The following is a 24,543-nucleotide window of genomic DNA, read 5'->3' as shown; positions in this document are numbered from 1 at the left end:
CTGTGCATCCTGAAGTCTGGCTGCACGTCACTCTTCTGCTTCCTCTGCATGTATTTGAGCCATTCTAAATTGTAAAATACTTAGCATAGCGTGTGTTGCTTTTATGTCCATCAGATGGTGCTGTTTTTCAGTGAAATGTTTAGTATAGCGTGTGTTGCTTTTACATCCAACAGATGGCACTGTTTTTCAGAAAAAGTGTGTTTTTACCTGTCAAAGGTGTGACATCTATGTATAGTAGGTATATAAAAACACGCATGCAACATTGTGTCAACATTTCAAAGCAATTGGTTAAGAATATTCTGAGATTTAAGATTTTGAACAAACATACATTAACATTTTTATTTATATAGATTATGAATAAAAGTCAAACATTCAATATAGGGCAGCAATCACCAGTTTGGTGATAATTACACAGGAAAATTATAGAATACACTTAATTTAATCTTCTAACATAACATATACAATGCACAATTGAAAGAAAGCAAGATTACTTTTAGAGTAGTGCTTTTAAATGGCACCACAGTTAAGCATTCACCCTGCAACACCCCCTCAAAACCCTTTTAACCAAATTTGAGGGTGGAGCAGAGTAGCAAGGAGTCAGGTATACTATGCAAGAATCGGATTGAAAATACAACCTACCACCCCTGTATGGGAGGCAACCATTTTTTTTTTCTTTTTTTCTTTTATTTAATTTTATCGGTTTATCACAAACCTTTAAAATATTTACAAACAAAACACAAAACACAACACATCGAAAAATCACAGTCCTTTAGGAATAACCCTCCCATTTGCTCTTCCGTGCGGTCTAATCACTATCCTCATTACTCATCAACCAACGGTAAATTCAAACGATTTTCAATTGTCATTAGAAAACGAGTCAATGGTAGTATTAATTTCATGTCCGATCCTTGGAACATATTGGCCCACCAATCGTCGGCACAAAGGGAGGGGTAATTTAGGCCCCAAGTGCCCAGATGGATTGTCCTTTCTGATCGAAGTGTTGTGCAAAATAGCTCCAAATGCTTAAGGGTTTCCTTGTCTTTAGTGCATAGTCTACACGATGGATTTGTGATTTATTACATTTCCATGAGGCCAACCGTTCTTTGGTTTTAAATATGTTTAGACGCAGCATCATGAACACTCTTCGTGCCTGAGGATCTGGAAACAACTCAATGTAGCGTTGTGTAGAATTAAATGCCCGAGTTTCGAGCGGCGCCTCACTCATCATTTTTGCTGCAGCTCGTTGTGTACAAGTTTGATCCCAATCCGCACGCCAGATTTTTAGTTTGCCGGCGTTCGGGTCATTAGGAAACATGTCCAAACTGATTCCATATTCACTCAGAATCTCTTCACATCTCTTAGACCACAGTGACACCCTGCTGTTGAGTTTTGCGAAACAAGCTCACCAGGATCTAGCATACCCTAGCATGGAGCGATATGAGCAACAGTTCATATCTCACACATGCTGTCAAAATTCCCCTTGGGAGAGCCAATATCTTAGACCAAAAACAATTCTCCAGCGATGTCCATGTTTCATGGGTACAACCCAAAGCGTTTTCAGCACCATATAATAAGACTGGGATTACTATTTGCTGGTAAAAAGCTAGCACTGGTTTTATTGAGAATTTCCCAAATTTCTTTTGCATGATGACAGCTTGACTTACCAATTGCTTGCATTTCCTTTTGGTTTCAGTAATCCATGGCCCCTCGTTGACTGATGAATTTATTAACATGCCGAGGTATTTTACGTTCTGCGCTATCTGAATGGAATCCTGACCTAGGAACCATCTCAGTTGTTTTGATTTTTTCCCTCCTTGGCTGTTCAGGTTCTTTAACACCAGGATTTCACATTTGTTTGTGTTTATCACCAATTGGTTAGTTGCAACATATTGGTCAACCGCATTCAGTTTCCTCTGGAGGCCGACAAGTGTTAGGTCCATCAGGACCAAGTCATCGGCATATAACTGCCAGTTTAGATGTGACTTAGCAACTTTTTGTGGAAAAGAACTTACTGAATCGATCAATAAGCCTATGTCCGATATAAATAAGCTGAATATAGTGGCAGCTAGGGGACAGCCTTGTTTTACCCCTTTATAGGTTTTGATTGGTGCTGTTAGATTTCCAGAAGATCCAAACGGATTTTTATTGAGGTTTCAGAGTGGAGATCCCGGATTGCTGCTACTAAATCACCTGGACATCCCCAACTTTGTAGTTTTAACCACAAACTGGCCTGTCGATGGTATCAAATGCACATGAAAAGTCAATGAAGGCCAAATAGACCGTCGTGTTCGACTTTATCGCCTCCATTTTCATCAGGTTCAAAAGTAACAGATTTAGTGAGCATCCTACTTGTTTTACAAATCCTGATTGCCTTTTGTCTACATGATTAGACTCGACTGCCCATGCCACCAGTTTTTGCTGCAACATTGTGGCATACATTTTCCCCAGAACGTCCAATTGTGCAACTGGGCGATCATTTTTTGGGCATGTTCTGTCTCCCTTCTTAAAGATAGGGACAATGATAGCAGATTTCCAGGATTTTGGGGTCCTACGGCACTTACTTATTCTGTCAAATAGGGCTTTGCATATAGATGCCCATAGCTCAGGATGCTGTTTAATAGTAAAGTTGGTAAGGCCATCAGGGCCTGGTGCTCTGGAGTTTTTTGCATTCTTGATTATTGACACAATGTCTTCTCTCGGAAAAGTCAGGGCCCACGGTTTTGAAGATGTTTCCAATGGGACAAATCCTTGAGCCCTTGCTTTGTAAAGGGCTTTAAAATGGGCTATCCAAGAGGATTCCGAGACCATGCAAGACTGCAATGCAATTTGAGGAGCTTGAAAGTTGTTAATGAGACTCCAAAAGTCCCTCGAGTTTTTATTCTTCAATGTAGCTAGCATCTGCTCCGCATAGTTTTGCACTAAGGCATGTTTATGCATCTTCAACCAGTTCTTATATTTTTGTTTCACTGCCGTTTTTTCCAGTTTTCGAGCGGCAGCATCTAGGGACTGAGCTCTCCTAAGTGCAACATGTTAGGGTTTTTAGGCCTACCTTTATTGTTTTGAATTTTGTCAGTAATTGATAGTATTCAAGATCTGTACTCAATTGACAATACTAGATCATCGCAGTGTTAACTTCACTCTCCTCCAATCTTAAACAAACTCTGTTTGATTCGACCTGGAGTTTGTGTGCCCACTTTGGCCGTTGAGCAGATTCAGATGTCACAAATTTCATGAGTAACATATCATGATCACTGTTTGCTTTTTCACAGATCTTCAGTGAATGTATCCTAGGGTGCAGAGCTTCAGACACGAACATGTAGTCTATAATAGATGATGAATCCACACAGTGCCATGTGGGAACAGGTGGTATGTCACCACAAGTGTTTCCATTCAACATCTGGAAATTTCGTAGACCCATTTCGATTAACCATGCTTGTGCCAGTATGCCTAGGTCTGATTTTACTTGCTTAAGTAGGTTGATGTTTAGATCTCCACAAATAATTATCTTCGACCAACCTGAGGATTCCACCCGAAGATCGATTAATCCCGTTATCTGGTCAATGAAATCGGTCTTTCCTGCTCGTAGATGGTTCCAATACAAGTTCAGTATTATAATCCTGTCTTGAGTATGTTCATGTGCACCGGCTCTTTCAATGAACGTCTCCTGAATATAAGGAGAGTGGTTGACAGAATTTATAATACGCCATCCCGATGCTCTTCTCACCATCGTCAGCAACCCTGACATAGGGCGCCCATGTTTTGATTTTATAGCCGGATTTATTGCAATCTCAAACTCCGAGGTTACCGGAAGCTCACTTAACCATGTCTCCTGTAAACACACGATATGGAGATTGTCTAGCCAGATTGTATTAAACAGATGTATAAACCCTCGTGTGTTTCAGGAAGCTAAACAGCACTCCATGGGGGGTTCAAACTCCTGGCATTATTGGTTAATTTTTATGTTTAAAGCCCCTGCTAACCAATGCCATTCATGATTTCCAGGGGCAGAGGTTGTAGTTTGAGGACCCTCTTTGATGTTATCCTCGGAAAGTCCTTTTCTTTTAATTGTGATTCTTATTTGCACGTTTTGACCTTCAGATGCCACTCCTCCATCACTCATTGATGTTTGAGTTATCCTTAACAGAAACGGTGATTGCATACGTATCTGATCCATAGCTTGCGACAAACTCGAATGCCCTTGTGAATCCTTCGTCGCTGTGTCTCTTGTTGGAGCCGGTGCTATGGATAGGCTCGAGGACGCTTCCCTTTGAACTTCCCAGCCTCCATTGGAGGTTGGTTGAGACGCCTCAGGCTCAATAAATTTGTACACGTCGAAGCCCAGTGAAAACAACGCAGCGTTTTCCTCCAATATAGATGTAACAAGTAAGTCCGAGGTTAGGTGGAAACTCCACGATTTTTAGATCATTTGAAGTTATGGCACGTAGGCTTGGAACTAGATGAAGTAACTTAAGTACAGTTCCTCGATTCAAGATCAAGTTATCAATTGATTCCAAGCTCTCAATTTTCACCTTGTGAGTGATGCTCTTATTTGGGACTGACTTTAAAAGACTTTCCTTTGATGTTTGCGGACGTCTGTCAGTCACAAGCCCTTTCACCTTTCTTCGATTGTTTTTCAGAGACTCGACGTCAGTGCGTCTGGTCGATGGCCCATGGGAATCATTTTCATTAGCTGATTTGTCGCTTCGTCCTGCGTCCTGAGTTCGACCGTAACCTCCCCGGTCTATCTTTAAAATTAGCTAGACACTGTTTTCTCATCCATTGTGAGGAACACCGGACTGAGTAAAGGAGGAGGCAGTGAGTTGTTGCTATCTCGTGCTTCAATGATTTCACAAGACCTTTCATGTAACCCTCATTTTATAGCGGGATTTCTGCAGTCGTCCTTGACGATGCGTGATTGAATTGTCACAGGCTTGTCCAAGATTATTTTGGCTGTCGGCTGTACAGGATTATCCTTACATTGAATAGGTGCCGCACTTGGTTGAGCTCCCATGTTGTGCGGCAAATCTTTGCCTATTGATGATGCATCTTCCAGATCCACGTATTCCGGCTCATCGTACGTTGACAGGTCCAATATCCATGGTTCGTGTGGTGCTCTTCGTTTGTATCTGTTTAACAGGTATTAAGTTTGCACTTTCAGTAGACACTGCCTGGACCATTTTGATGTTCCGCAAGAACTTCCGAGCTCCATTTAAAGTATTGTTTTTCCTTGCCTTTTGATTTTTTGATTTCTTACTGGTTATTTTAACAGCAAGTTTAGATTTTGGTGCCAATTTCTCAGACTTTCCCAAGGCCTGGGGCCCTCCAGTAAAGATTGAATAAACATTAGGCTGCCCCACTGTGGAAGGAATAAATCGATCTTTTGAAGTCGGTTTCGTTTGAATGCTGTCTCCTGAGGTCGATGCCATTTGAGTGTCCTGGCAGGTTTTGTTAGCGGCACATCTAGCCTGCTCAAATGCTGTATGGAATGACAAGTCAGCAACGTTAGGTGTAAAAGAGATTACCGATGAGCAAGAACCAGTCTTCGACGAAGAAACTGCGTCTACTGGAACTGTAACGCCCTTCATGACCTCTACTGCTGGCTCCTCACCCACCAAAGTGAGCTGCAGTGGGATTGAAGGCTGAAGACGTTGCTGTTCTTGCAAAATCAAAGCATCAGCTTGAAGGTGATGGTGTTGTAATAACCTGTTATGCTCTTGCTCAGCTTAGGTTCTGGGCTTAGCTCTAATTTGCCCTCCATCAAGGTTGGAGCACTCAGAAGACCTTTGCCGGAGTGAATGATTTGTATCGTATTTAAATAGGGCAAGTGTCTCCCGGGCAACTTCAGCGAACAGCCTTTTATAGGTTGAATCGCTTTTTCTGCTCTCGCTTATTAGGTTGAAGGCTACATCCAGTCCTTTGATGCCCTCGTGTTGTTCTACATATGAGCGATCACAGGTTTTTTCCAGTTGAATCAGTTTGGAATTCATCATTGCCACACCAGTCGTTAAGTCTTTAATTGCCTCATGTATATTCTCATAGAGTTTCATAAAGGGAGCCAATGAAATCGATGAGGATGCCAATTGAAGGGCTTGCAATTCAGTCGGGGGCAACACAGACGGTATTTCTGCTCTTGTGGTTTGTGCATGGAGCTTCGGCATCCTACCGGAGTGGTTCTCCTTGTCACGGCGAATTTTAGGGAACAGACGTTCCATCAAAGAGGAATCCATAGAGTCGTTGAGTGAAGAGTGCTCATTGCAATACATTTCCTCAATAGCCTCATTTGCATTCCTATTTGAAATGGAATGTCTTTTTTGGGAAGTCAAGTGAATGTCAGATATCTCATGCCGCGACTCCCCATTGGGCAGGTGTTCATATGTCTTGAGCCGTTTGTCGCAGACCTCCGACCATATGTCGCCCGTTGCCCCCAACAACTGACTATTATTTCGTTTTAGGGCTGTTTTAGCCTTAGCATCTACAGGAGTCCTGTATTCTTTACGTTGCCTATTTGAACATGCTTTGTTCAAGAGCACTAGATTATGTAGGATGTTAATCACAACCCCCAGCGAGTCTCTTCTTGCAGCATATTTTTGGCTCGCCTCCGACTCAATCAGGCTGCCAAGATTCGAACTCTGTTCTCGACATCGCCCCTCTGAATTTGAATTAATTTGATGCGTACTAGAATCATTAACGTTATCTTCATGAGAGGACCCAGTGTCCAATTTTCCCCTGGCACACACTGGAGAACTCGCAGTGAACGATGCTTCTACCTCCTTTATGATATGCATAGAGTCCTCGCAGCCCAGGCTAGAGAATGAGAGGTCATTCAGACCCGAAACTGCTTTCAGTAATGCTGATGGGTTGCAATCTTTCAACAACTCAGTTTCCTTTCCTTCTAGACTGTCTCCACCAGGGGGAGCCTCTCCCTCCCCACAGCAGCCAGTTTCAACTTCATGCCCGGCGGCACTCTGGTCGTGCTGAAGCGAGCTCTTCCTCCCACCGTAACCCGCCCCTTCTGAGACGGCGTCCACGGGACCATTGAGCAGGTGAGTGTTAGCGATTACTGCTATCGGAGTGGGAATATTGATGTTGTAATCGGGACACTTGTTTCCATTCACAGCTGCATTGTCGAAGCATGGCCCTGTCGAGGAATCACTGTGCTCGGCGCTTGCACTGGCAGCACATTCAGCGCCACTACCTGGAGCAGTACAGCTCTCCTCAGCAGCGCCGGGAGTCAGACGAATTCCCTCCCGCGAGTATGCGGGTTCACTTGAGGCAATTGGTGCCTCGAATACTGTGTCACAAAGTATATGTGTGTGTTTAGCAGCGTCAAGTTCAGGATCATGTTCGAGATTAGGATCCGAATTACAGTCGGCTACATCAGAGGAGCAGGATTGATAGCGACTTATTTTCGGGATGAATAGAGGACGTTGAGCAGCTGTGTCCTCTGTTAAACCAGCACAATCACGACGCCTCTGAGCCCGAGTCCTCAATTCAGGGGACGGTGCAGCTGCCTTGCTCGCCCACTCGCCAAAGAGCCAAACAGCTCCGCGTCCTCATAAGACTGATCATATACCTAAACTACCTACTGCTGCAGGCCGAAGACAGGGAGAAGCTGGTCTACCAGACAAAGTGGGTGCAGGATATGCTCCTGTCTCTGGGATTTCTAGTGAACACGGAGAAATCAGACACCACTCCGGCACAGAGACTAGAGTCCTAGGATTTATTCTAGATACCAAGAAGGCCACACTAGATCTCCCGGCATTGGAAGATACGGGACATCAAAAGAGAAATCCGTGGATGTTTGGTCTTTAATAGAATTAATACTCCCTGCGCAGTTCACAGGGGTAATCTTCATGGTAGGGCAATTAACGAAGAATGAGCGGCTCAAGAATATTTCATGAACATACATAGTCCAAGTTTTCCTAGAAGAGGGACCTATAACTGGGCCACTGCTCCTACAGCTAAAGGGTGGGATACAAAACCAAATGGCTCTTGCCTGCATATCGAAGCAAAACAGGCTTGAAAAGGGGCTCATAGCAGAGCTTGCATTGGCATTTCTTCACCACTGGCTTCACAACCTTGGATTGTTATTGGGAGAAGCAAAGAGATTGTGCAAATATATTTAAACCTATGGCAGATGTATTACAACTGTTACCACAGAGACCATACAATTTAAAATGGGCACTGGCAGATGCACTTTTGCACTCCACAGTGCAAAGTGAGTGAATGATTCCTGGCATGTGGGCATGCTAGACAGACGTTACTGTTCATTGTGAATGCGGCTTACCAAATCTTCATGGCAAGTGTCACTCACAATTACAATTATACCCTCACCGACAAGCAAGTGTACAATGGATCCCTATAGGTTTCTGCTGGTGCATAAAGCAGGCACACTGCATAGTGATCTACGGCATTTTTGCAGGCATAATAATCCATTGTAGAAAGGAAGGGAGGTGGCAGAAATGCAAGTTGCATTCCACCCCTCCTTTCCACCATGATATGATATGATATGATATGGCATTTATAGCGCGCCTATACACACGTGTTTCAAGGCGCGATGAGGCAAGGAAGGGGGAACAAAAGGAAGACAGACAACGATCTTACTAGGCCAGGTGTCATTCAGATCGTGCAAGTGCATGGGAAGGGGGGAAGGGAAGTGTGAGTGGCAAGGTAGAGGGGAAAGTGCAGTACATGGGTTAGTTGAATAAATTAGATAAATAAATAAAGGGCCAGCTGGTGGCAAGTGCATGGTAAGTGCAGACATACATGCTGGGAGGGGGACTGTAGGGATCCAGAGACAGTCCCAAGGTGCAGGGGTTGCCAGGGAGGCAGTGCGGTGGGCAATTGGTGGGACCTGGGCCCGAGATCAGTGAGAGTGGCCAGGTAACCAGTGCAGTTTCAGTCAGGAATTTAGCAGGTGAGAGGGGGAGAGAAAGCAGAAGCAAAGAGGAAGGTTTTGAGGTGCTTCTGGAACCAGAGATAATTCTCCTCAAGTTTCAGGGAGGCAGGAAGGCTGTTCCAGAGGGAGGCCCCTCCCGTGGAGAGAGATCTACCCCCAACACGTTGCTTGGAGAAGCGACTGACCCTGAGGGAGTTGGAGGCGGATGAGCGAAGAGCACGAGAAGGAAGATATTTAGGAAGAGAGAGTTGAAGGTATTTTGGCCCCAGGCCCCAAAAGGCCTTGTGGACAATGCAGAGGGTTTTGAACTTAATCTTCGCAGCCACTTGGAGCAAGTTCAGAGATTTCAGTCCTGGAGAGATAAAGTCACTGGGCTTGAGGCCAAGGACAAGTCTCGCAGTCCTGTTCTGGATAAGTTGCAGAGGGCGGAGAGTAGAGGCAGGCAGATTTACATAGAGGCTGTTACAATAGTCCAGCCTAGAAAGACCCAGGGCTCTGGAGACAGTGAACTTCTGGGGGAAGGAGAGGAAAGGAAGAATACCTCTGAGGCAGTGCACCTGGTAGTGTGACTTCTTAGAGACGTCAGAAATGTGAGGAGAGAAGGAGAGTGTGGAGTCGAAGATGACCCCAAGGTTTTTAGACTTGCAGGTGGAAGCAGGAAGAGAGGCCGGCCAGAGAGCTGCAGGGAAGGAGGGAGTGGGTGTGCCGATGAGTAGAATCTCAGTTTTACTGGCATTAAGGCAGAGGTCAATGGCGGAACACTCCTCCTGGATGGTAGTCAGACAGTCAGAGATGAGGGAAGGAGAGGAGTAGGCCGAGGGTAGCATGAAAATGAGCTTGGTATAGCACTGAAAGTTGGGGCAGAGAGTGGCGATGCAGTGGGCAAGGAGTGCCAGGTATTGGTTGAACAGCCAGGGAGAGAGGTTAGATCCCTGGGGGACAGCACAGGTAGAGAAAAAGATGTCAGAGAGGAAGGACACAAGTTGGACCTTGGAGGGTCGATTGGAGAGGAAAGAAGTCAGCCACACCAGAGCCTGACCATTGATACCCAGGTTATCACAGAAACGGTTGAGCAGGATGGCATGGTTGACAGTGTCAAATGCAGAAGAGAGATCAAGCAAGATGAGAACGCACAGAGTGTTAGAGTCAAGGTTGGAGAGTGGGTCTTTACGGGTGTTCAGGAGAGCAGTTTCCGTGCTTCACGCAGCTCTGAAGCTAGACTGATGATCATGAAGACAACCAACAGATTCAGTGTGGAGATACAGCTGGGAGATGGCCAGTTTCTCCAAGAGCTTGCCGAAGAATGGAATGATGGAGATTGGTTGATAGTTAGCCGGGCAGGAGGGGTCAGCAGAGGGTTTCTTAAGAAGAGGGTGCACAAGGGTGTGCATAAGGGGGGATGGGAAGACACCAATACACCATACACATCATGGAAAATGATCGGTGGCACGAATGGAAGGTGTTAAAGCCTTACTCGAGGCTTTAAACCCTTGCATTGAATTTATGGATCATTATTTTATGGATCATGTTTTGTTGAATGATGTTTTCTTTTCTTTTTTTAAACTCATGTTAATAAGCATCTCTTAGTGTACACAGCAGCAAGACGTCCTGCTAACCTTCACATGCTGCAACGTCCATGCTCTTCAGCGACTCATCATGTACATGCACACTAAACACAGCCTTCAGCACAATTAGAAATGCACGCTTTCAGGTCCAGTATGCCACAATGTTACAATTAAAAGGTAGTGCCAAGAACGAGAACCTTTTACTACATCATATCTCATCTTTTTTTAAATGACTAGAGTGGTATTTACTTTTTTAATTACATATTATAGTGTGTTATATTTCAGGTGTGTAAAGCAGTCAAAAAAGCAGAACACTAAGTATAGCCTCTCAAAGTAGTGATGTGTGTGACACCTCCCTTATCTTTAGATTCGGTTTGTACTTGAGCAATACACAAGCTGCCTACCTCCAAAATAGTACTTATTCCCTGAGTAGATCTGCAGCAGACTGTTTCCATCAGTAGGGGACGCCACACCATTATCCAGAGTGAGAGTGATTCGATGTCTTCTGGCATTTATGTTAACCCTGTGCCACAGGCCATCATTAAGCGCAGCACCTGGAAAAGTAAACACAACTGTTCAACGGAATTGGCTCTGACAGCAAGGCATGTCAGCTCTTTGAGGGCACATGGAACATGAAAAACTATCGAGGGCAGAGTCTTACTTGCTCTTCCTGTCAATTGGCTCTAGAAATGCTTTTACTCTGCAAGTTATATTTCAAAATACTAGGTTGTTCAGTAAATCAGTTCAATTTCTAAACATTGAAACATGCCTACAACCAGCACTCATGACCCCCAAGGACGCCCATCCTCAAATCAGTGGTTAGGTGGCCTTGCTAGGAAGAATCCATGCTCCTTAGCATTAGAAATCAGATTAAAAAAGGCAAAATCAAAAAGTCCTCACTATCAGCTCAAAGCAAGGTACTGCTGAAAGCTAGCATGAGCTGGCTGTGTCGGTGCTCCAGGTTAGTTACCTTGCATTGTGTAACAACTTACGATGAAAGCACCACATCGATAAGAAAAGACACAATTCACCAAGAACAACTTTATTTCAAAATTGGTTACATCAAAAATTGTCTTTGTGATGCCATACACCCAGAATATACTTCTGAAATTGACCACCATGTGTGTCATTTTAGTGACTTAGTTGACTCTGGACTTGTATGGAGACTGTGTTGTATGTTTGTACATTGTGGATTAATAGAGCAGGTAATCACCACATTACGTCAGGTCATCGTCACAAAACTGGGCAGAGTACCTCATCAATGCATTCACTGATGTGGCTTAATTGCTCTCTCAGAACCTACCTCAAACCTTCTTTCATATGGAAAGACCCTAATACCTCCTCCCCTTACCTTTCTCAGTAGTATAAGAGGTCTGTGGCATTGTGCTTCCTCTTGTCCTATCAACGCTATTTCCTGGATAATACACAACCCCCTCCTAACTCATGGGGTGGAGGGGGGTCAGGAGGGTCCTAAATACTTTGATCAGTGTAAAGGGGATTGCTTGACATCATCTGACCATTAATTCTTGACTAATAAGTATACACCAAATTTAGGTTTTGGAGATAAGGAATACAAATACAACACTTAGTGGTATTGCAATCCACCACACAGTTGCTGGTGTAGAACCATTGAAAGCACAATAATAGACATATGAGGTTGACCAGGGACCACACCTGTACCTAATCATGGTAAATTAGTGTATGAGGAGACTACCAGGTGGCTGCCCTGAACACTTCAATCAATGGATTACTTAATGACTCATAGTACACAGTAAATAGGCCCCCAATCTCCTGGAAATATTGAGCAACCTATCCTAAGGACCAAGGTACCTGGGCACACTGTGAAGAGGGGAGGGGCAACAGACCAAAGCCCCAACATCACCCAATCTTACGATAAATTATATTGATTGAGCACTCCTGTACAGTTTCAAAAGGGGGCCCAGCAGAAACGCAAAGACCAGGGAAGGATCCAGTTTCAATTCTTGGGGCACTCCATTGTATGCAGCACCTTGCCGTACCTCCGTCGATGGGAACATTCTAAAAGAGCTTGAAAACCTTCCTTTTTGATAAAGGAATTGATTTATGATCTGAGATTATTCTTGATATTTCTACCTCCTCCCTGTTTTGTGTTGTATGTGATGTGAGTGCTCTGAGGCCTAAGGGCGTATTATGGCAATATAATTTTTTTATAGAATAGAATAGAATAGAATAGAATAGAATAGGGAAAGATCCCAAGGAGGTAGGTTCAATTTGCATGGAGGATTCAAAAGAAGAAATCCCTAAAACACTCTGGGTACCAAATGGTCCATCAATTCCACATCCTCTCAAGGCAGCCTCCTGCCTTAATGGCTACCAACAATACTCTGAGAGTGGATAAGGCCAAACAAACTGGTGTGAAACTGTTCAATAGAACATCCAAAATTATTGGAGGGAATATACAGGACAAACAGTCGTTGAGAACCCCAGTGTTTAAGTATGGCAATCAGAAGACTTGATTCCCTGTGGGAATACTAAACTTCTTTGGTGGCCCTATCAGCCAGCCCAACTTTAAAAATCCTTCTTTTTCAATCACAACATGACGAGAGTGTGAAAGGGCAGTACTGAAAAGGCTACTGCAGGGGAACTAGAATCAGTAGTCACCACTGGGAACTGACTAGGTTTTCAAGAACTGGGAACGAGGGGCAAAAACAGAGCTTTTGTTTCTTTCTGGAAATGTTTCAACATCTAGTCTATCATGGTAAGAGGAGAAATGCATACAACTGGGGGCCTTTGACCACAAAAGTGACAGAGCATTGGTACACCAAGCTCTTGTATCTGGGAATCGTCAACATTCGATTTCCACTTTCCTCTACTGCATTGTGACATATAGATAGAGAACCAGGTTTCCAAATGTACTGAACTTCTGATGAAATGTGACTCTGCTAGAAAACACCAAAGGAAAGAAGGACATTCTCTGCTCATCTGGTCTGCTGTGAGATTCTGAATCCCATGGATGTGGATTGCGTTTATTGATAGCATATTATGCTGTACCAACTTCATCATCTCATCTGCCAGTGCCAGACTACACTGTTGTAGGTGCAAATTAAGACCCTGAATTCCCTTCTCTCATGCCAGGATACCCAATTGCATTGCGGGGAGCTTCCACTTGTTGGGAGAGGGGGCAGGATCCATGGCTGACCATAAACCCTGGATTTCCTTGTGCCTCCAGCTTGCTCTCCACTCCTTCTGGCTGAAACCTGAGCTTCTTTCTGCAGAAAACTAGTCTCCAACCAACACTATCATGAATGTCATAAATGTGGTGTAAATGGAAGCAGGTTGGTTCTGATTCGATAAAGGATCCCATTGGTTCAAGGTAAATTTGGTCCAAGGCTTCAAATGGTGCCTTGCCCAATGTACTAGAAAACCTCATGCCGCCATGCCACCTTGGACCTGCAGTGACAAACTCATTGACAATTCCTCAGCCTGTAATTGCTGTAATTTCCTTGGTACTGGAAACAAAGCCTTGCACTCCTCAGCCATACACCTTTCCCCAAGGCAGGTGAGATCTTTTACTGGGGATGAGGTTCGATTCCTGAAGTTTTATGAAGGACCTGTGATGGGGGCATGTGATCTCCATATTTCTAAGTGTTCTGGCTGTTGAAGGAGAAATAATGAACCCATCCTCCAGGTGGGGATATAAATGGACACACTGGTGTTGAAGAATTTAGATCAATGGAGTCAAAAAATGTCTTAGTACTTGAGGGGGCCATGTGTGCAAGAAAGAAAGAAGCAAGAGTTGTAAGTACTGCCTTTGAAATGTAAGCTGGTAAAATAGATCAGCAGGTGAGCCCTCGTTGCAGTGATCTGTGTTTGATCTGAAGGTTCAAATCCTGGAAAGGTCAACACAACCTTTCATCCTTCCTGGATAAAAGTGTTATATAGATGACAGGTTATTCTTGAATAGCGAGCCCAAGGAGTCTCTTGCGTACTCGAATTGCATAATGTTGTGATAGGCATTTTTGAGGGTTCCATGTTATTTTTCCGATGGTAATTACTTCAAAGTACTTGACTTCGAAGTAATTACTTTTAAAAAACACTAAATTTTTGTATTTTTTATTTGTGGGTCACCCCATTCCCCATTCCCCATTCCCCATGAACCCCCAACCCCCTATATAATTGGACGTTTTATCAAAGTAATTATTTTGAAGTAAAGACTCTCCCTGATTCAGCAGGGGAAGGATAGACTAAATAGTATCCATCATGAAAAGGAAATAATTCACACCTTTGTTAAAAATTATTCATATTCCTCTCAATGCCTTCACCATGCGAAAGAAGGAAGAATAATATTGTCTTCCTTTTTACTGATTTGTAAGTAGGAGAATCACATTCTTTGGTAGGAATCCCTTGACAGTAGCACCGCTTAAGGCTCACTCTGAAAGGAAAGGAGGAGTTATAATGACCCATGGCTGAGCAGGGAGGCTGATTTCCAACTTGTATCCTTCTGCCACAATCTGACAGGCTCTGATGTCCTTGACCATCTCTTGACCAGCATGGATGGAGCAGGGTACCCATCCAATCCCTTGCAAGGGTCTTCTGTACAACCCTGGGTAGAGGAACCTACTTAGATGGTACGGCATAATATCTGCTCCCACTGTTCTTTATCTCTTTTTTCTCAGTTATCAGTTCAGAAATTGCAATATCCTTCCCTTCATGCTCCAGAATTTCAGGTCTTTCACTAGGTAATTTTCTATGACATCTGGGCCCTCTTCCGCTCCATTTGGACATGGACCTTTTTCATTTCCCTTTCTTCTTACAGGGTGATGGATACTGTCAAACTCATCTTTGGAATCCTAGGAGATGATGGGACACTTCCAATTCAGGACTAGCTGCATGCCATCAAGGTGATCCCCTTAGATCCTCTCTGCCACAGCAGCAATATCTTGATTAGGTTATAGAATGGTAAACTTACAAGGACCTCCACCTCTCACAATGTATTTCTCTGGGTGAATACCTGCATCCTCCAGATTGGCAACTAAGAGCCTTATGATTGTGATCTATCTTGTTACCAAAGGAAAATGCTAAGTGAGATCATAAGATAACACAACCACTCACTAGTTTTGTGTTTGCTATCATTGAGTCCACTAAGCATGCACTTTTGTGTACACTGTGTTGTCTAGCAATGCCCCATTCACGGAGAAGGTGCTCAGATAAAACAAGTAGTGCCACCCACTCCCACCGTATGCAGAGTACAGCATCCAAACTCTATCTGCCTTCCCTCCAAATGGTGAGCCATGTCCCAAACTATGAGGGGTACCAGCATTGCAAGAAGAAGACTGCTATTATAGCACCCCATACTGCAAATGTACCAGATTCATCAGACAGCACCCGTTGACGGCCGTAGGCTGGCCCTTGCATTCCAGAGCTAAGAAGCAGAAGGGGACATGATTTCACCACCTTATTATACTATTGAATACCATAGGGGAGGAGCTGGTAAGGCCAGGCCCCAGTAAATAATTGTTGGATATACGTTCTGAGAAAGCAAATAAGGATAATTAGTGAGTAATGCGAGTAAAGAGGACATAGTCACAGTAATTGTTTTGTATTGTATTCATCATTTATATAGTGCCCTTTCCTGTTTTGGTTAGCCTCAATGCGCTTTGTGGTTTGGAACACCCTCGGTGACCGAAATCCATGTGTGGGAGATTCTAAGAGTTAACTTTAAGATGCGTGCATGCATTTTGCCAGGTTAGTACTTAGGTGGGCTGGTTTAGGATACAGCACTAGTGACAGAGGGTAAGCATCTGTTTGTAGGTTGTTGCTGTATACTAATGACAGAGTTGTTGAGGTTCTTTGAGGGTTTTAGCATGGACGCTTATGCAAGCTGCTAGACCAGATTTGCATAACCATAACTGCATTTTATAGTGCATGGATGGGTGGCCCTGCCTGAGGCCTGTGTATGGTGCAAGTTATACATACTTCACACTCGGAGTTCATCTTCAATGTTGTTTTCCTAGGTCCAGCGCGATTGGCTGGTCTCGCCAGCTGAGGTCTCCCTAGATTGAGCACCTGAGCAGTGGGAGTGGGTGCCCGGAGGAACATGGAAGTTATATATGATCACCTGGGGTTGAGTGAGGTGGCAAGCTTATCATAGTGTGCCGCTGTGAATGCTGCAGGCATCTGGTGTTTGTAGCGGTTTGGGTGGATAAGTGCATTGTTGGGTTTGTTGCAGTGCTTCTGTGGGGGTATCACAGCAGAGAGAGCAAGAAGATTTCAAGAGGAGGAATGAAAGAGCCAGGTTTTGAGGGCCTTTCTGAATGTCTGGCGATTGTCAATGTTGCACATGTGAAGGGGAAGAGAGTCTCAAATGGTCAGAGCTTGGACAGAGAAGGAGGATCCGCCCAATCTGGTGCAGTTGTAATGTGGGACGACTATGAGAGATGATGTGCCGGATCTGAGTGTCCTGGGGGCATTAGTATTGAAGGAGTTTGTCTTAGAGGAATTCCAGGCCAGTGTTGTGGATGCACAGTTAATGATGCTCATGGCTTTAAAGGTAGTACACTGACCAATAGGAAACCAGTGGAGGACTCTTAGTGTAGGGCTGATGTGTACTCTGGGATGAAGCCAATGAGCATGCGTGCCACAGAGTTTTGGATTCTTTGCAGTTTCCTTAGCTCCAGCGCTGGTGTGTCTAGATAAAGGTGGTTTGCATAGTCTAAGCATGAGAGGATGATGGAGATGATGGCAGAGAAACAGTGAGGGTAGGTGAGGTATGGGATCATATGCCTGAGAATGAGAAGGTGGAAGAAACAGGTTCTGGATACAGAGCTGATGTGTTGGGAGATGGATATATCCATGTCCAGTGTGCATCCAAGGCTTTTCACTGAGGTGGAGGTTGCCGGGGAGGGGGATTAGGGAGAGAGGCCAGGGAATAGGTTGAGCAGGACTAGGATTTCTGTTTTCCACAGGTTGAGGATGAGGTGGTTGGTTGTCATCCAGTAATCAATATCCGAGAGGCATGATGACAGATCTGTGCAGGTAGAGCCTGATGATTTGGTGATTTTTTGGGATTATTTTTGTATCGCCTGCTAGTTGTAGCAGGTGAGATTGTGGAAGCCGATGAGTCTGAGGAGTGGGTTCATATAGATGTTGAAGATGAGGGGAGATATGGATGCTCCCTTGGGACCCATTTCGGTATTGGTCGGGATGTAGATGTGAAAGGGTGGAGGTGTATGATTTTGGAGCAATTAGAGATGAACGAGGACATCCAAGTGACATCCAAGTGAGGGCAGTTTTTTTGATTGCTAAAGAGTGTAGCCTGTCTAGGAGAATGGTGTGGTCAATGGTATCAAAGGTGGTGGAGGGGTCAAGAAGAATGAGTACATTGCATCCTTCCACATCCGCTTTTATTTTAAGGCCATCCCAAATGGACACTAGGGAGGACTCCATTCCTAGGAGGGGTCTGAAGCCAGATTGGGCAAGGCCAAGGAGTTTGTTGGCTTTAGTGAAATGGTTGAGTTGCTTGTATGTTGTGTGGTCCATGAGTTTGGCCATGAAGCAGGTGTTGGAAATGGGCCAGTAGTTCTTGGGAAGGAGTAGGTTGAGTGTAGGTTCAATGAGGGGGGGTTTATGTAGGAGGTTGTTAAGGCTTCCTGGAAGATTCCCGGTGTTAGGCAGTGGTTAAGGATTGATCGAACGATGCTGCCTGAACAGGTTGAGGCTAGGATGTTTTGAGGACGGTGGACGGGCAAGGATCTTCAGGGGAACCTGACAGACAGCTTTGTGCTAGGAGCGAGAGGAACTCCTGGTGTGAGATCAAAGAGAAAGAGGTGAAGTTTTTCATTGTGAGGGAGTTTGGTCGGGGAATGGGTGGTGGGCGGGGAGAAGGCAGCGACATTATTTCTAATTTAGAGATAGTGGCAGAATGTCTTTCGATAGCGATGTTGTGGAAGTGTTCTGATAAGGCATCACAGATTGATTGGCAGTTGGGTGGAAGGGTGACAGAGCAACCTGGAGAATAAAATTCAGAAATTATTCTATTCAGTTCCTTGCTTGGGTTGTGAGAGTTCAAGATTCTGTTCCCATTGAATGCTTTCTTAGTTTTTATGATTTCCGATCTGTAGGCCTTTGTAAGTTTTGCTAGGGTGGTTTTGGGTAGTTGGGTTGCTTCTCCAGGTCCATTCCAGATGGTGCTTAAGTGTTTTTTGTAATTTCAAGTTGGTGGTGTACCACCTAGGGTCTGGGTCCTGAGAATGCCATTTTGTTTGGTTGAGCGGTGATGGTGTTAAAGAGCCAGTGGTTGAAGAGTTTGATGGGGGGACCTTCCTGGAGGGACAGTGCTGGGAGTGAGTTGAGGAGGGAGTTGGCTAGATCTGGGGTGATAACAACTTTGTTCCAGAGTAGGTTGAGATGTGTGGAGGTTGGTGGTGGCTGGGCATGGCTTTGAGAGCGGGCTGCAGTTGAGCGTGGTACAGAGAAGAAAATTGCAGGGTGATTTGGGCGTGGAGGCAGTGTGGAAATTATGTTTGTGGCGCTAAAGGCCACATCAAGGGTGTGGTCTCCAGTATGGGTGGGCATAGAAATGCTCTGTACCAGGTTGAAGGCTTCTAGATTGTCTGTGAGAGAGCCGGTCTTGGGGTTTGAAGGGGAGTCAAACCAGATGTTGAAATCACCTAGGATGGTGAGTGCTGAATGTAAGTTGAGGGTAGTTGTCAAAGTGTTGCTGAGTGTGTCTGTAAAGTTTTTGTTGTAGGCAAAGGGTCTGTAAATGAGTATGAATCTGTGCAAAATGGAGGGTGCGAGTTGGAGTTTTTCACAAAGGTATTCATAGTCTGTGGTGTTAGCCGAGGTGTCCTTGATAAGCAGAGGACATTGGTGTTTGTGTCAGACTACTATTCCGCCACTGGGCCATGAAATTGCACCTTACCTGCGCCTGCCCAAACCACCCCCTGGAAACCTCAGATGACTCTGAAATGGCACTTCTCTCTGCAATCCTAGTACCTTGTCAAAGTGTAATGTAGTGCCACTAAAGTGCCCACGTTTTTTTTATTTATCTTAGTTTTGACTTGTAACTTTGACACCAATGTGCGTGTGCCAAAAGCACATACTATGTGTGTGGAGAGTGTTCTCATCCACTGGTACTTTCGCCTTGCCACCCCGACTCCTCTCAGTCACAGCACCAAGTCATTGTTGGCCCCCATCGCAACACAGCCTGGAAAGTTCCTTCCATGGGACCTTTGATGCTGTTATTCACATCTTGCAAGTGCAATTTCTGAATAGGGCTCCTGCAGTTACTTTACCCCTTCATTATTCTGCCGCCCCGCTCACCCCATGAGCTGTGTGTCTAAGCCAGCCCCCCCGCCCCCTCAGCCTCTGCCTCGCACTGCCTTTCTTGTCCACTCTAACTTTCTTTCTAACTCTCAGATCTTCTTCCACTTTCCATCTCACTCTCTCCCACACACACGGTGGAACTCTACCCCTCTCTCACCATCGCTGACATCTTCTCTCTCTTGCAACCTTGCTACTAACCAATTCTCTCTCACCCTTACTCTCACTCTCTTTGACCATTACTTATGCTTTCACTTAAGGCAAAGCATTAAACACTCTAGTTGTGATGCTTTGATATTTAGTAGCCTTCTACCTTTTTGTCTTCCACCAAAGAGAACGAGTTGTGGTGAAAAGAAAGCTAAACCAGTGTAGGATCAAAAGATGGCACAAGTGCGAAGCCATGCATGGTTGCAGCATTTTGCTCCGGGTTAACCAACCCTATGCAAAGCAGTTTCTTCAGCTGTAACCTTTGTGCATGCTCAGCAACGTAAGCTAGTTCTTTTTCAAGATTTATCGTAGTGGCAGCTGCCTCTCTCCAACAAAACCCTGCGAGAAGAAGGCAAGCACGCACGAGTCACTTTAGTGTCTATTGGTGTGTTGAGGATGTTCTATTGACATGCCATTGAGATCACACTGAATGGAGCACGAATCGCCTGGATAGCACATACTTAGATCTCAAACTATTGTATATTGGTGGTGATTGCAATCATGTGTGATTACCCACTGAGCACCTCTGTCTACTCCCTCCACCGCAATAGCCCTCTGTCGGCCCAATTGTAATCTATTTAAACGTACTGTGGGATGTCGCAATAGATATTGATCACACATTACCACAGTCACTGTGTGCCGATGGGAGCAGTGGGCACATCTAAGAAGTCTAAATTACATCTAAGTAGTTCAAGATTCTGTTCCCATAGAATGCTTTCTTGGTATATTGGTGTTGATTGCAATTAGTGTGATTAGCCAGTGGTCAGATCTGTCTACTCCCTCTTTCCACCACAATAGCCCGCTGTTGGCTCAATTGCAATCTATGTACTGTGGTATGTCTCAGTACATCATGATCACACATAACCACAGTCACTGTGTGGTACCTGCGAGCAGTGAAAACATCCAAGAAGGTTAAATTACATGGTTTCTTGTGTGCAATAGCAGATTTGTTTACTGTGCTGCAGAATATCATGTTTATGGGATATTTTATTACAAGTAATTTGTACCGATCATTAGTGAATGCGAAATAGTCAAGCTAAAGTCAGCTATGTTTTCCCCCTATTCCTGGCTTTCCGGGGCACACCAGTGTGCATTCCGGGACCCATTATAAGGCTGAGCTTATACGTCCAGGCATGTAAGGTGATATTTGGCTAAAAAAGGTTAAAATGGCTCATCCCTGTGTCCACCATGTACTGTTTTGTATTTGTATGTCTTATTGATTGGGAACATTGATTTTAAAAGAAACACTTTACAATTGAATCGAAATAGAATGGGACATACATGTTTGCTTCACACACGAAGGGGAACATGTGACTAAACTCTGCTTACCTACAATAGACAATTGTTTTATGTCGTATGACAAATACCCACATTTGGATGGGAGCCTCCGCTCTGCATAGTCCAACACCCTGCACAAACACACACTGTGTGCACACACACACGCACACACCCACACACACTCACACACACGCACAGATTTGTTACACAAACATAAACTCCAGATACACCAGACACACACACACACACACACACACAGACCTTTGCACCCTTCATGAACGCTCATACTGCCCAAGCAACCTAAAACTGCACATATGGATCTTCAAGGTGGGCACATGCCCCACGTACTACACACGCACCCACACACTACACATTCATGGTTGTACTGCATATACATCCATACATACACAGTGCACACACACACGCTTTAACACTGCACATAAACCTGGACACATTGCACATACCCATATAATCCGCATACACCCACAATATATTCAGGAGCTCTACATGGTGCAAATAACCACATACTTTATTTATAACCACACACTGTGCATTTGCATTCATATTTTACATACAGCTTCATACGGGCCACGCGCATTCACATTTCAGATACATGCTCAATCTACAGATTCACCCTCACACCGAACATGCACACCCACAGTGCACATCCACACCACTGTGCAAGTATGAATACCCAGTGCACATATGCATTCACACTCCACATTTAAATCTCTATGTATTTCATTTTATATAGTTGTCACAATTGCTTACATTTTGTCTCTGAAGTAAAGCAAGAGAAAGATATATTATGAACGATTATTGAAGTTAGTTTGAAAGGCAGGGGTTCGGGAGTTCGAGAGACACCTGGCCTAGACAGACAAAGAACCACTAACCAGACGATGAAAATACAATTTGAGAATGATAACAAGATTGGCTGAGGAGGATAGCAAGAGCTGACTGGGGTTTATAAACAAAAGGAAATTTAGATGATTCAAGTGAAGAATTTTTAAGACAAGGCACAGAACCCTCAACATGACTTGGTCAGTCACAGAGAAGGAATATAGAGTGTGTATGATGATTGTTAAATGTTCAGAGTCTCGGTTTAAAAATGAAATGTGATGCCATAATCTGAATCCACCTTGAAGCAATGTAAACAAGTTTTGGCAAAATTGAAAAACATACATTTAAAGTAGGCAAGATGACAATGTATTGTTGATTTTTACTTGGGCAGGAAATGACTAAACTTTAGAATTCTTTGTAAGGAACAGCAGTGAAGAAAGCATGACTGGCACACAATGGGGATGTGCGAGACATTGGTTGGAGGCATCGGTTTGCATGGCCAGGTTATTTAGCTACGGGTGCAGGCAGTAGGCAGTAGCCCAAGCAGGTTGGGTAGAGGGGCATGGACCAATGGCAGACTGGGAACTGAAAGAGGCTTTGGGAATAATGATGTGGCACCGTATTATACAGTTATAGCAGACCGAACCCGTATTCCTATGAGAAAATGTGGAAACAAATAGGTAACCACACAAAGGAGGCCCACTGGGAAATCTCCAGAGTTCCCTATGGGCCAGTCCACCCCTGGCCTGGACCAGTGAATAGAGAGGAAAGGGAACAAGTACCTCCGTTTATGCAGCATTGATCTGTAATCTGTTGTGACTCTGCCTCCAATATTAACATGGATTTAAGTTAATCATAGTTAAAGATAAATCATATTCCAATCACAGGAAAATATGGTTTCATCACCATACATAAAATAAATGACGACTGAAGGATGGAACCATTCAAGTGAGAGAGGTGACGTAGGTGATAGAACAGAGCACAGATGCTTCGCACAATGTAGGGGGCCCACTTTGCAGTGAATAGGGAGAGAGTCACGGCTTGGAGTAGTCGGACATTAAGGAATGATTCCAGTCATTGGTCATACCACAAATCGCAAGACTGGGCAAGCAGGACAACAGCAGCTGATGGCCACTGGTGTCAAAAGCCCTAGAAAGTTCCAAAAGGATCAGTGTTGTGACACCATCACCAACAGAGGCCATTCTGAGATAATCCAGATAGAAGACCAACATGTGCCAGTTCCTGGTTGGAAAATGGCCCTATTATTGAGAAGTGAGTTGGGAGATTCAGTAAAATCCTTCAGTTGTTATCCTTCAGCTGTTATCCTTAAGCTGTTATAATATGACTGAACATTTTTTGCAGGATAAGGGCTGAAGAGGTCGCATGAAAATTGTTCAGTTCTGTGGTGTCAAGGGATTCTGTTTTGAAGCTTTAAAGTATGTATTGTAAGCCTTATAGCGAGATCACCCAAGTTAGATTTGGGGATGGAGGTAAGACACTTAGTGGTGTAGGGATAACGCAAAGTGGCAGAAGCTTTGCAGTTTGGACCGAGGTGGAAATCTCCTCCGGAGATACAGGGAAGAAGCAATGGGGTTCGAAAGTAGTGTGTAAAGTGGACATGGATTAAGTAGGTGGCATGGAATGTAGCAATGTTGTCTCATGAAGAATGTTATCTTGTCATGAAGTGGATGATACAATGGGGAGTGTTCCAGGATGAAGCCTGGTTAAATTCTACACAATTCTAAATATGTTCTTGACTTGTTAGATGCCAGGTCAATTTTGGTAGACCAGCATGCTCCACCTACATTCAAAACAGTGTAGACACAGTTTTGTAGGCTGATTATATATGTGGGTTTGGCAAGAGGGAGCTGGTCTTCCTGCCCGCATCTCCGCTGCAGCAGTATATGCCTGTACTCCTTTTCAAGAGAACAGAGACTGTTTTCCCCCTGAAAATATGATGGATTGGTTCTACCACACCATGTTCCTTTACCATTGAAAATTAAAGGGTTTTTTACCCTTGGAAGAAGGATTCTTGTGAAAATGTATGTTCAAATCTATGCCCCTGATGAAGAGTATATGAATCTCGAAACGCGTTGGGCCAACTTGAAAATACTAAATAAAACCATCTTCTCAAATGAAAAAGAATTACTGGAATTTTTTTGGACAAACCTTTATCTACTGTATTGTGAATATTTAAGTCACAAGAGTAATCAATAGAACAACAAAATATTCGTGATAAATACCATTTAGGCTTATAGCCTTTTACAAAGTGTGGAGAGGACACAGCTTTCCATAATTTGGATTTCTCTGTTTCCTAGTATATTCCGGCCTAGATACCAAGGCCGAGTCTTTCTCCCCTGCACCTTGAACTCTGACACTACACTTCATTAATTCACATTAATTATCTTTCATCAAATTACCATTCAGAAATTGGTGTGCAAGCGTATCCTT

The 24,543-nt window shown here is 44.1% G+C and overlaps 1 protein-coding gene across 2 annotated transcripts in view; it reads right to left on the bottom strand.

Moving 5' to 3' along the window:
- Positions 1 to 24,543, bottom strand: part of LOC138489128 (contactin-associated protein-like 5) — a 1,755,478-nt gene that overhangs the window by 792,124 nt on the left and 938,811 nt on the right. For both annotated transcript variants that reach the window (XM_069616764.1, XM_069616763.1), the window contains exon 9: positions 10,869 to 11,018. In XM_069616764.1, the coding sequence (XP_069472865.1) occupies positions 10,869 to 11,018 (150 nt within the window). The remainder of the gene's footprint in view (positions 1 to 10,868; positions 11,019 to 24,543) is intronic.

The sequence above is a fragment of the Ambystoma mexicanum genome, chromosome 9, assembly GCF_040938575.1.
Source record: "Ambystoma mexicanum isolate Mex_15411 chromosome 9, UKY_AmexF1_1, whole genome shotgun sequence".
Taxonomy (NCBI): Eukaryota; Metazoa; Chordata; class Amphibia; order Caudata; family Ambystomatidae; genus Ambystoma; species Ambystoma mexicanum.
Note: the sequence above shows the minus strand (reverse complement) of the source record. Positions and strands in the feature narration are given on the sequence as shown.